This window comes from Lissotriton helveticus, chromosome 12 (assembly GCF_964261635.1).
Source record: "Lissotriton helveticus chromosome 12, aLisHel1.1, whole genome shotgun sequence".
Taxonomy (NCBI): domain Eukaryota; kingdom Metazoa; phylum Chordata; class Amphibia; order Caudata; family Salamandridae; genus Lissotriton; species Lissotriton helveticus.
Window position 1 is genome coordinate 88,296,876 of NC_136073.1, and position 14,470 is coordinate 88,311,345.

Sequence of the window (14,470 nt, forward strand, 5' to 3'; positions counted from 1 at the left end):
TGTATATATCCTTTTATCAATATTTTATAATATTTAACCTGCAGGGTTGCTTTATTATTCCAGTGATGTACTGTTGCACTGATTACTTTATCTATCATTTTTAGCAAAATTGATCAAATTATTTTTTTTCTCTTTATTCGATTTGCAGCAATGTGATACAGTTGTTTATACATGCTACTGATTTTGATACTCATATTTTTATATAAGAAACTACCACAGCTACTTTTCAAGAATTGGCACTTGGTATGTCTCCATTGTATTGTATTTTCTCTTTCACTGCAATTGAAAAATGGAAGGAAAAAAAAAAGACTAAAGTTGGGTGGAACTCAAGGAATCTGACTCTGTGGAAATCTGTGAATTTCCATTCAACTTATAACAGCAAGAAAAAGCTGAACAATGCCTTGAGGGTGCAGAGAAATAACTAAAACTTTTGCAAACAAAATGAGATACTTCCCAAAGTAACATCGTTAAATAAAAAAAGGGACTCAGCGAAATTTCAGGTAGACCTATACTTATGTAAAATCCTCTTTGTCTCCAAGCAAAATAATACCAGCACATTTTGGAGGCTGGTGAATCCCCCTTTGGTCCGAGGATATCTTATTCTACCTCAATTATCTCAGAAGCCTCCTGGACATCTTTTTAAAGGAAATGTACAGGGTTCTGTCTCAATAAAGGGTTCTCTAAAAAAGTTTTTACCAGATTTTTGGTTAAAGTCTTACTCTAAAGCAATCTCATTGGGTAAAGTGAAAAACATTATTTCCAAGGGTCACCAATATGGGGACCAGGGCCCTAATGATCTGCCACTGTCGATTTACGAACAGAATCCACAATTTTGGACAGATAAACTTTTCACTTTATTCAAGCATATCCTTCACAATCTATAAATTGAAGATAGCTGGAGGGGGTCAACATTAACACTAATTTACATAGCTGGTCAAACCTCCTTACTTTCCAATTATACGTTGATTGATCTAATGGATGTGGAGGCAAAAAATGTAGCTAAATGTCTGCTTACTTAATTAACGGACTGCGCTGAGACCAATTTATTTGTGTCGAAGAACCAGACAGGGTTTACAAAGTGAATTGGTACAACTGGCAACATTCAGATGCTGGCCTTAACAATTGAACAGGTAAGTTACTGTTCCTTTAAGCTACATTTGTGTTACATAGACTTTCGCTCAGCATTTGATGCAAGGCCGAGAAACATCCTATGTTTAAATTTTTTTAACTCCTCTACTCCTGAGAGATATCCAATAGCTGTACTCAGACACTTGGACGAGGGTTAGGTTGGGCAATTGTATAACCGTCTCCAAAACAATAGCAAAAAGAAATGGCCTAAAACTGTGCTGTGTATTTGCACCTCTTTTCTTTAATTTATATCTGGCCAGAATGCCACCTGCCCTAAAGATTGTGAACTTCCACTCGCCTACGGTGGCTGGTTTTAATGTTTCTCATATATTGTATGCTGATGATGTAGTGCTGATTAGCTATACAAAGGTTGAGCTTCAGCATTCAATTAATACAACTGTTCAGTATGATGTGGATCATCGGTTAGGAGTCAAGCTTAATAAATCTAAAACTAGTTTTGTATTAAGGTAAAGATCTTCACCACCAATATTTTATATACAAGGAGTGGCTCCTGAATCTATGTCTGAGTATGAATACTTCCGGTTCAATTAATACAACTGTTCAGTATGATGTGGATCATCGGTTAGGAGTCAAGCTTAATAAATCTAAAACTAGTTTTGTATTAAGGTAAAGATCTTCACCACCAATATTTTATATACAAGGAGTGGCTCCTGAATCTATGTCTGAGTATGAATACTTCTGGTGATTTTTAACTCAAGAAGCTCATTTATAAACCAGAGTACTGCAATTTTAAGAAGAAATAACGCACTAGCTGTTGCATTTTCTTCAATGCAGAACTCTTTAAAAGGCATATCTCACTAGCCACTCCTGCAAGCAATGGACGTTAAACATGCCCCTTCACTGAAATATGATGGTGAGATATTGAGAGGCAAAGCGGATGAAATATTAGACAATGCAATTGTAGGAACCTATCGCCACCTGTTTAATTTTCCTAGGCAGGCCTCATTAGTTCAAATCCGTTTAGAGTTTGGCCTTAGGCAGCAGTGCATACGTAGGCTTGGAGCATACCTGAAATTCTACCATGAGCTCAAAAACTATCCAAGCTCGACACTCAGCACAATTGTGTGGTAGGCAATAAGTGACCACAGAAACAACACAGAACATGAATATTTTAACTTGGCCCAATCCACTTTTAAGGCAGAGGAGCTTTGGGCTGTATCCCTTTTTTCAAGCTGCATTTAACATAGTTATAAATGGATTAGTAAACATGATTTCATCCTGAAAGGATAGAGATGTGGTGTCTAAAAGAGCCCCTGCATGGATGGTTATTGGTACATATGGTCCCTTAAAATATCAGCCATACGTAGAAGGGCTGAATGGATTAATGCCAAAATTAAAGCTGTTTTACCTCCGACTTGGAGTTTTGCAAACTCATTTAATTCACCCTCTTGGAGGAGATTGACCAAAGAGACATCACATCATCTTTTTAATTATTTTACGGAAGACATGTTTCATATTGTCTGTTGCTGCCCAGCCCTAATGGCAGAGCACAAACAGCTGTTGAGACAGTTTTTATTATAAATTCTATACAAATATGTAAAGAAACAGTAACAGCCTATCTCCAAGGAGACAATTTGATATTTTGTGGAAAATTCCACAAATTCATGTCAATTGCTAAGTCCAAATTAGCAAAGAGTGAGCTATAAAGGTTATATCCAGTGGAATAACTAGAGGACAAGATGATTATATAAATTGAATTAGGAAAAAGGGAAAATAAAGAACAAAGAAAAAATGATGATCTGAAGTGGTCTTAATAAGTATGAATTTTAATGGTATTGCCCTCAACATTGTAGTTGCATATGATTGATTATGCTAAATCAGGTTTGATTTTTTACTGGTATCATAAGATACATTTAAAATGAAATAGGTAATTTATTAAAGGCATGTAGCACTATGTTTTGCCACCGTTGGACCGATTAATCACTCAGTATTATAACATTTTTTTAAGGAACTCTTTAAATGCAATCATACTAAGTATGTGCAATAAGGTCCATGCTCTGCAATATTTCAATATTGAAGCCCCTCATAACTTCTAATTGGGTAAAGATATTTGGATTTTATTTCATAGTTGGTGGCCTACAGCTGTGGATCACTATAACAGGACACAACTTAGGTAAACAATTTTTCACTTGTGGCCTAATGAAGTAATCCTTGAGAGGTTCTAATTGATTGAAGACAGATTTGATGATGATGTGTAATTGGTGATGTTTTATTTGATAATTATATTATGATATATTGTAAGTTTTTATTAACAGAACAATAAAGTTTACTTACTTACTTACTTGGTTCAACAAGCACTTGTGCTGCCTCTCTAGAAGTAATGATGTTGAGGTAATGGCCAAATCATTCCGAAAACATATGTATCCTCTGTCTGCATTGTGGTGTACCTTATCATAGAGCACACCTTCAACAGGCGGGGGGGTCAAGTCCTGTGTCCATGCATATGCAAGCACAATACTATGTAAATTAGAGGTGCACCTGCATATGTGCCCACTGCACCTTTTTATTCCCCTTTCCCAATATTTGAGCATGCTCTCTTAGTGAAAAAACAGCATAATATTTCTTAAATGCAGCACATTTAACACATGATCAAAATGAGCTTGTGACTACAAGCTTGCACAACAGATGCCTTCTTTATACTTTGCACTTATTTGGGATGCACCACAATATGGGGAATATGGCTCATATTTCCCAGACGCATGAATGAAGGTCAAATGTGCTGTTGAAAATAATGGAATTGTGATTCTTGAAAAGTACTTCAACTGTTTGGCTATTCTGCAATTTCTTGTCCTAATCAATAATTTACCTAAAACAATAACAATGTCTGTATCAGAAAAACTAACTAATATATTGACCCACTTCTAATAAAAGCATGCAATGTATAAATATGTTTATGTTTCTGGTATTTATAAGTTAAGTACAATATAATCGATATAAAGAGGGAACATTTTCTATAACACATTTAAGAGCATTAAGTGTTTTTACTGTAGCTTTACTTGTGGCTCCAACTCAGGAGATAAACTGAAAGATGATATACAAATCATGGCTGCAGATGATTTATACATATATGTCCGGTGGGTATATTAGATATTGGTATGATAGCTTTAAACATATAGCATTTACATTGAAGTACAACATCCATGATGGTTTTGTTGGCTATTTGTTCACTTGCTCATCATATATGCTTTAGAATTCATCTCAGGCCTCAACAGGATAATGTAGCATTTGATGAAAAATATGCAGAACACAAGGGAACAACTGGAAGACAGAATGGCAAAAATCTCCATGGCCACCATGTACTTGCCCTTGGTGCTGAGATAGGCTGGAATAAATGATATCCAAACACTGAGAAAAGCGAGCATGCTGAAAGTGATAAATTTAGCCTCATTAAAGCTGTCAGGCAATTTTCTTGCTAGGAAGGCCACTATGAAACTCACAGTAGCCAAAAATCCGAGGTATGCCAGCATGCACCAGAAAGCTAAGGAAGAACCTTCATTACATTCAATTATAATTTTTCCAGGCTGAGAATAAGTATTAATTTCAGAGAAAGGAGGAGATATAACTAGCCAAGAAACGCACAGAAGAACTTGAATGAGTGTACAGATACTGATGACTGTATAGGAGATTTGCGGTCCTATCCACCTCCTTAAGTTGCTGTTTGGTTTGGTGGCATTGAATGCAATGACTACCGTGATGGTTTTGGCCATTATGCAAGAGACACAAAGGGAAAAGATGACACCAAACCCAGCCTGGCGGAAAAGGCATTTCTGTGGGGTTGGGTAACCAATAAAAGTCAATGAACAGAGAAAACACAAACTGAGGGATATGAGCAGGAGATAGCTGAGTGAGCGGTTGTTGGCTTTGACAATTGGAGTGTGCCTATGATGGACAAAGAGTGCTAGGATGATAACAGGAATTGCTGAAGAACAAATGCTGGTTGCAGTTAATGTAGCTCCTAAAGGCTCCTCAAAGGAAAGAAATTCAGTGGTCTTCTTGATGCATCTGTCTTGCTGTTTGTTGGGCCATTGGTCCCATGGGCATTTGGAACACTCAACAGAATCTGAAAACAGAAAGCCAACAGGATTGTCACTTAGGGTCTGATAACAGCACAGGCAGAACAAAATTAGGCCTTACATTTCTGGTTTCATTTATCAGCTGAAGTTGTTTTCTGGTATAGTAGTTAATTGTATGTCTTATTATTTGCTTTATTTAAATGTGGATTTGCATATGTGGCTAAAAGCATGTTCATAGAAAGTCTTTTTAATTTCAGGATTTTTTTCCCTGAAAATGTTTGGCAGGGAGGTCCTTACTCTGTATCAAGATCCAGGGAAATATTCTTCACCTAGTTGCAATGGAAACATCCTATGCACTGTAAAAGATGTGTACCCCTGCCATGTTTGCCCAACTGTACTGCTATCTGGGTTCCAAATACTGATTTTTTTTGTCATAGCAGCATCATGCGCGTGCATCAAAAGATAAACTTGTGTCAGGTATTGTGGTCTTGTTGGGCCGGGAGTGGAGCCCAAAGCGCTATCCTCATAGTGATCAGTTGTAGTGAACAGTACCTCTACACTTTGTGTCACTTGAGTGAGGCCTACAGGCTCACCCACCTTTTTAAAACTTCCACTACTGTGTGCTTAATTCACCCTTGTCCTACATCAGGTAAGTCGTGGAGTACTGCACAATATAGGCATAGTGACTCTGTATTAGTTGTATATGTGCCTGAAAAAGGGACTGCACAAGGATGGTGCAGTACTGCGCTGTGCATGTGTGGTTAGTAAATGTACTGTGTATATGTGTGACTGGGAGGAATACATTACATTAGAAATGTAGTGCTGTGGAATGCATGTGTGGATAAAACATGTACTGAGTGTATGTGTGCTTGTGTGGAGTTCAATACATGAAGGATGAAGTATTGTACAGATCTCAAAGTGAGTGTGTGTACTGGCAGTGTGTGTGTTTGTAAAGAGCATACCCTGGTTAAGTATAGAAAAGCTTCAGTGCTGAAAAGTGCACACAGACTGTATGTGCATGATGGATGAATGCGTACTTGTAATGGTACAATGCATGGAGGTAACAGAGCTGGACTGAAAGTGTGCTGTGAAAGTACACTGAGTGAGCCTGCTTGCAATGGTACATTGTATGGAAGACCATGGGTTCCATTTTCAGAAACCTAGGCCTGCCTGGAAAAGACATGAAAAGGAGAGGAATCCACCCAAACAATATTGTTTATTGCTGCATTCCTATGAGGTGGGTGGGGGTACACTGGAGGGAAAAGGAAGAGACATAATTTTACATTTGAAAAGACCACTCTTTGGATCAGTGATGAATCACAAGAGGGGGCATGGCACATCTCAGAAAGGGAGATGGGGCTGATACAAGAACCATAAAGAGTATGGCTGGGATTAATATGTTGATGCATATATCACTGTGGCCAACATCCATGTGTGAACTCTGGTCTCTCCCATGAATTGTGTTGCTGGCAGTCAGCTTAAAAGTTGTACTTGATGTGACAGGCATCTTTCATGAAGGAAGATGTATAGGGGAAGAGCCCACTTCAAAACAAGCAGAACTCCATTAGTTTACAAGAAATATAAAACTCTTACTAGCATGTCTTTCTATGTGAAAACAATTGAGATGATTATTAACAAGATGTAATAATTAGCAATTAAGAATGTCTAGAATGTATTATTTAATTAACTTGCCACAATATGCAACACAAATCTAGCAGCCCACATACAAAACTATAGTAAATAATTATTACCCAATTAACATAATTAGAAATCACTAAAATAATTATTTAAAAACTAATAATTAATTGATAATTAAGTATTACTTAAAATACTTTCCACCTATGCACCTACAAACACAGAAGACCACACCTGATATATGGCTTAAAAATGTAATTTGAATTTCCATAATAATCAATTAAATAATTAATCATAAATTAATAAATATTTGTAAATGCAATATTACTGAAATATGATCCCCCTTGTACTCCTATAAACCTAGCAACCCACATTTTATACATAACAAATAAAAAATATAACTATTTCACAATTTAAATAATACATAACTATTTAAATGTATTATTATTTGTTAATTAATTATTAGTTAGTGATTTTCCACCCTATACCTCTACAAAATCAGCAGCCCAACTTTAATATATAACTTTTAAAATAACTACAAAATTTGCATATTTATCAATCATTTAAATAGTTACTAACAAATGTATAATTATCTGTTAATTAATTATACCTAATTGGCTTCCCCCACTGCACCCCTACACACTCGTAACCTGCTGTGACACTATAAAGTACTATTAGCAAACAAATAAAAAATTATAATACAAATTATGTTTAAAAATGTATTTAACAATTATAAATACAATATTTAACATATACAATTATTGTACAAACTAAAACACAAGAAGATATTTAAAAAGCAATATTCTTTCCAACTATATTATTCAAAACAATATTAAAAACATAGATATTTTTTAAAACTATGTTACTAACCTAAAAAATTTATATTCTTGCCAACAATATTCCTGCATCACAATATTCTTGTGTCACAATAATTTGTTTCCGATATTTTTGACCTTGTTATTTAAAAATCAATATTTTGTCCAAATTCCCAAACCTTAGAGGTCATATATTTGAATTTGCTAATTAAAGCTGTAATGTTTTATTCCACTTTTCATTGGGTCTGTGGCCTTCGTTACAAGTGGTAGGTCACTACTTATCACGGCTAATAAACCACTTTCCAACTACTATTATCTGTATATCGCTGCACATTGCTAGCAGGCAGTCTGTATCTGGACCTTTCCAAAACCACAGCTAAAGGTGATGGACTAAGCTTAAAAAAAAATCTATGTTGGTGGTAGTGCCAGCCACTTGCTAAGATCAAGAGATTGAATATCAATGATATCAACCCAGATCTCAATTTTTCTATGGTTGAGAAACTGATAGTCAATAAATGGGTACTATTAATAATTGATGTTGATGCGAATGTGATACTGAGTAATATATAAATCAAATATTGCACTATTAACAGCCACACTTCTTTCTTGTGAACTGTATCCACAGCTTGTTATTTAACACTCAACAACATCAGCTGTCCCACAATGCCAAGTCTGTTTCATTATACTAGAGAATCCCCTAGACACTCTCCCATGCACATCACCAACCACAAAACACTTACAAAGTTTAGAGTGCACTTCACCATCTATTAATGCTAAAAATACTCATTATAGTATAATATGATGCAAGGTCATATTCTGCCATGTAAATATGTTTGGTAATGTAGGTATTCTTGTACTGGAAGCAACACTATCACCACATGGGACACCATTAGCATAGAGGATACTCCAACATCATGAAGACCATTCACTCTGGGGCCTCGGCAGACCCCTGACCCCACCATGTTTTTGACAATGAAGCAATCCATATCTTCCCCATTCTCGACATCTCCATCAGAACAGCCACCGTTCTCAAACTATGGAAACATGCAGACGTCAATGCCCTCTTAAGGAAACCCTTGGCCATCCCAAGCAATCTCACCAGTTAGCAACTGATATCACTCCTTCCCTACCCATCCAAAGTCTTGGAAAAAGCCATCAACAAGCACCTCTCCAACCTCTTTACCAAACACCAGCGTCTAGTGCCACACAATTAGGAATTAGGACCACCGACCACCAAAGCTTGGAAATCGGGCTCGTAACTGCAACAGATGACATCTGGATGATCCTGGAAAGAGGAAAACTGAAGGCTTCATCATTTTAGATCCATCAGCAGCCTTTGACACCGTCTCCGATTCCATTCTAATCCAACGACTCCACAGAGCAGGCATCCAGTGACACTCCCTTGAATTAATTTGGTTCTTCATAACTGAAAAAAACTAAAACTGTCAACATGCTCCCTACTCCTCTTAAGATCTAATCTGTGGAGTCCCACAAGGATCCTTGCTCAGCCCGACCCTCTTCAACATTTACATGACTCTGCTTGCCTCACAACTTAAATCTCCTAATGTATGCCATTGACATACAAATGATACTGTCCCTCTTGGACAAAACACCAAACACCAGAAACAAAGTTCTCCACATGTATGGCAGAAGGGACCAATTGGATGAAATCCAATTGACTCAAACAGACAAGACTGAAGTGGTGATATTCAGGAAAAGTGTCTTGCCATGGGACTCCACCTTGTGGCCCACAGACTTTGGACCCAACCCATACCTTGCTCACAAGCCAAAAAAACTCAGAATCACCATAGACAAGAAATTGGACATGACTGCCCAAATCAAAGCAGTGATCTCGTCCTCCTTCAACATTCTAAGTATGTTGAAGAAAATCTTCACGCAACTACCGGACAACACCAAGAAAACAATCACTCATCACCAGCAGATTAGATTATAGAAACACACTGTATGCAGGGATAAATAACCAGCTAAGAGTAGACTGCAGACCATCAAAAGCACAGCAACAAGACAAGTCCTCAACCTCCCACACTGAGCCGCCATCACACCACACATGGAACTGAACTGGCTCCAGATAAACAAGCGCAAATGCTTCAAACTCCTCACCCACAGTTCAAAACACTCCAGAACACAGGTCCTCCCTACCTGAACAGCCCCATTCACTTCAACCAACCTTCCGCTCTGCCAATCTTAGCACACATCTCACGCATACACAAAAGCATAGCAGCAAGCTACGCCTTCACTTACTTGCCCCCTAAAGCCTGAAATGACTTCCCACAACACGAGAGCCTCTTCCTCTCTTCTTGACTTTCGCAAGAAGCTAAAGACCTGGCGTTTTGAGTAAGCCCTCCAGGGCTGGCCTGACACACCTGCTACAGAGCATTTGGATACCCTCACATGTGATTAGCGCACTATAAAAATACCAATAACATAACAAAGCAACATAACAAAGAAGCAATAACATTTAGCTTTTTTTACTTTCTGAGGCTTTAAGTGCATTATTTTACAGTGACCTTTATTGTTGTTTTCAATATAATGTGAGTTGAGAAAATAACTGTCACAGGTGTATATATTTACTTATGAAGGGTAATAGGTGGTAGAACTGACCTATCTGAAAACCCAATGGTAGTGATAATAATCGAAGGCCACTTGGAGGGGAGTGGACAGAGGAGCAGTTGGAGGTAGTGAAAGGGGGGAGAACTTCTCCTTTATGAGAAAACTAGCAGCCCGTCCCGACGTTGTCCGGGTATGAAATAGAACATGTGTAATGTGTGTATTTGGCAAGGGCAATTTATTTTAAAATCTCGCGGTAGACAACATTTTTTGTTTCATTAGAATAGGGACGGAGAAGGCCCAGCTGCAGCCCTGGTTGATGTTAGCAGGCGCTTGTAATTGGTGTAGTGGTCCGCCGCCTGAGCCCGGCTACAGCCCTGGTTGATGTTAGCAGGCGCGTGTAATGTCGTTGAATGAGAGAGTTATCAGCCGCGGGTAAATCCGTTTAATGAGAGAGTTGAGTGACAGCGAGTAGGAGAGGCTGCTGTAATTGTCCCCACAGACACGCTCATTAGAGTGTTCCCCCGCTTGAGGCCCAGCTGCAGCCCTGGTTGATGTTATCAGGCGCGTGTAATTAGTGTACTGATCCGCCGCCTGAGCCCGGCTAGAGCCTTGGTTGATGGTAGCAGGCCCGTGTAATTTCGTTGAATGAGAGAGTTCAGTAACAGCGCACAGGAGAGGTTGAAGTAACGTTACTTACCAGGCCTCCAGGTGAATGTCACGCCCCAGCACACGGCCACAGCAGACGATCTTCTGATTAATGCACGACCCACATGGCATGAAGGGTGGAACGTAGCACACGCCCCCAGGGTTTCTCACGCCCCCATCGTGCCCCTTGATGCGGCGCAAATGCGTTCACATGGCATGAAGGCCGGACACATGCCCCCAGTGTTTCTCACGCCCCCAGCGTGCTCCTTGATGCTGCAAAGCAACGTAATTGGCGCTTGAATGTATGATTCACAGGGCATGAAGGGCGGACACACGCCCCCAGCGTTTGTCACGCCCCCAGCACACGCCCACAGCCCACGACGTGATGGCCGTACCACACACCCCCAGTGTTAGTCACGCCCCTAGCCCACGCCCACAGCACAATGCAGACACGCCCACAAGGGACTACTTTGCTGGCACGGTTCTTTTGCCTTTTAAATGTATAGAGGAGTTGGCCTAACGGCTAAAGCCCTCGACCTCGGACCTGGGGATCTGGGTTCGAGTCTTGGTAATGACGCCAAACATCCTGTGATTCTGGGCAAATCACCTAATCTCCCCGTGCCTAACAAAAATGAATGTGTGTCCTCATGTAACGTAACTGGTGCTATGTAAAGCACTCTGACACCAGATTCAGTTTGGGTCAAGTTCGCGCTATATAATACTCTGCACAAAAAAAATATGGTGGCCGTCTGCATAGCTTATATCCTTCTGCTGCAACTGCCCTTTCCAACGCTGTATTGGGTGTTGTGATAGGGGCTGTGGTTACTGAGATTACCCGCCTCAAAGGTTTGGGCTCTCTCTTTATAATATTAGTGTGGATGTTCCTTGAAAATGTGAGTTTTGCTTTTCTTTCATGAATTGTAAAAAAATGTATGCTGTTCTGATCTTGGAGAAGTTGTTGCTTAAACGTTCTTGCTTTTGACTTCCTGCTGTGTTTAGTCTCTAATATGGTGACATAAAACCTCCTCACCTGACCTTGATGACCTTGACATTGTTAGTTTGTTAGCTAGGTAAACCGTGATCCAAGGATAGAGGACCTTGTAACTGATGTATATGATCTAGATGGTGTTCTAGGCTGCTGGGTTATTCATTCATTCAAAGGCAAAGACAGATGTGGGAATTTCCTATTGTATACTATTCTCATTGTTGAGATGTAGACATTGGATAATTACTAAATTAATAAACACAGTCCTTGTCAGAGTGAATATATAAGTAACTAAATTAACCTTTGCTTAACCCTCTGGGAACTGGCAATGTGCAAAGCATTTATGCAGCCCACAAACAGTAATTGGTAGAGGTATGAGCTGTAGACCCCACCCCCCTGTGTAGTTGACCGATGATCACCCAGTTTGTAAACACTGCCAATGGGCGTTTCCCCCAATTTAGGGAACGATATGCGAATTCTAACGTGGGTACACACTGAGCCAAGGGGGGACAGTGTAGGTATACACCTGAGGTGTTCCTACTTAATACACACTCAGTAAAAAAGACATGAGCTTCAACTCCACAACCTGTTAGTCGACTCAATTAGTTGTTCCTAAATGAGACGTGGTTAACTGAAGCCTGCAACCCCACTATCGCTAGTGCGATCCCACCGGGTTACCAGATCCTAAGGAAGGATCGACCCGAGAGGAGAGGAGGGGGTGTAGCTCTAATCTTTCAGAGCTCCTTCAACTGCGTTTCATTACCAACAATGGAGATAAAGGAGGCAGAGAGCATGGTTTTCCTCCTAACTGTTTCAGCCCATCAGTCCATCACTGGGTTAGTTTAGTCTACTGCCCTCTGGGGCCGGCAGGAAAGTTTTTGGAGTCTATTAGCCATGCTATCTCTCCCATAGCTGTCAAATATAGTCACTGCCCGGGCCTTGGAGATTTTAATATCCATATGCATAACGCTTCGGAACTGGAGTCCATGAGGTTGCATGAATCCTTTGATACACTTAATTTGACCACGTATGTCTGCCTCCCCACTCATGAAAACGGGCATACGTTGGGCCAGATTTTTTCATCTAATCTGATAGAAATGGATGTCCACCTCCCCTTAGCCTGGTTCGACCATTGCTTGATTCTGTAGGGAGCTAGACATGCCCCAACCACATGGTAAGGCCCTCGCCAGCAGTTTCAGGCCCTTCCATATGATTTCCCCAGAGGCTATGCAGAGTGCACAGAGTCACTACCCTATTACCCTCAGTAGAAACCCTTGAGATGGATGTGCACTCCTTAGAGCAGTGGCTTTAACTCCGTGCCTTAGAACTTGCCCCTCCCACCTCGAAGGCAGCTAGAACTAACCGAGCTCCAGCCCCTTATTTTACGGAGGCCCTTAGGGAAAGTAAAAGTGCATGCAAACGCCTTGAAAGAGAGTGCTGGAAAAATTACAAACCTATTAACAAATCCATTTATAAGCAGGTTTTGAAAGACCATTGAAAGACCATTATAGGAAAGTCCGCAAGGTAAAGAAACTTTTCTTTTTCACAAAAATCGATCAGGCCGGTAATAGAAGCAGAGAACTTTAGCCTCTCCGATAGCAACTGGTTTCCCGTTTGCTCATACGAGTGAATGGACCAATCTTATGGCCTGTTTCTTCCATGATAACATTAGAAATATTCAGGATTCTTTTAAAGCTCAGTTGCCAACACTAGAAGCAGTCACTGCTTTACCCCCTGATGCTAGCCGTAATACCGATTTCTCCCTGCCCCATTTTCCTGCTATCACTTTGGAGAAATCCCTTGCACTCATGAAGGCTCTCTAGCCTGGCTCACCAACTGATCCCTGTCCTGCTAAAGTACTAACATCTATTGCAGAAGTGATAAACCATGTGGTTAATTTTATCCTGAACATCGCTCTGCGTGAGGGGCACATGCCACAAACCTAGATAAATGCAAACATTCTCCAACTCTTAAAAAAAACCACAGCAGACCCCATGGTCGATGGTAACTACAGGCCTATTTCCTTGCTGCCTTTTTTCTCCAAGGTTTTGGAGAAATATGTCAACACAGTTACCAAGGACTAAGTTGAGGCCTGCCATCTTCTGCATCCGAGTCAGTTGGGCTTTAGAGCTAATTTCAGCACAGAAACAGCCTTATTAGAAGTTGCTGAAACTATAAAAGCCACACTGGACAGAGGAGGCAATGTGGTTTTGGTGTTGATGGACCTTTCTGCCGCCTTCGATACCGTGCCCTAAAACAGACTACTGCAAAGACTTGAGGAGGGCAGTATCAGAGGCAGGGTATTGAGATGGTTCACCTCCTTCTTAAACAACCATCTACAAACCATTTGGTCCCCTCCTTTTGCCGCAACCATCCTGCCCATGAATGTTGGGGTCCAACAGGGCTCAATCTTGAGACCAACTTTGTTAAATTTGTATATGGCACCTCTTGCACTCCTCACCCAGAAGTATGGTGCTAAAATAGTATTGTATGCGGACGACACTCTATTGTTGTTCACTTGCGAGAAGGGTGCTGAGTTCAAAGGCAATGTGATCAACACTTGTCTCTCAGTGGTATTCTCATGGCTTAGACAAAACCAATTGGAGTGCAACTCTGAAAAGTCGGAGATTATCTTCTCCGGCTCATGCCCTTGTGAA

The 14,470-nt window shown here is 40.1% G+C and overlaps 1 protein-coding gene across 1 annotated transcript in view; it reads right to left on the reverse strand.

Moving 5' to 3' along the window:
• Positions 1-4,268: 4,268 nt before the first annotated feature.
• LOC144797897 (extracellular calcium-sensing receptor-like) overlaps positions 4,269-14,470 on the reverse strand; it is a 72,799-nt gene continuing 62,597 nt past the window's right edge. Inside the window, 1 exon segment of the mRNA XM_078668699.1 lies at positions 4,269-5,209. Within this exon segment, the coding sequence (XP_078524825.1) occupies positions 4,269-5,209 (941 nt within the window).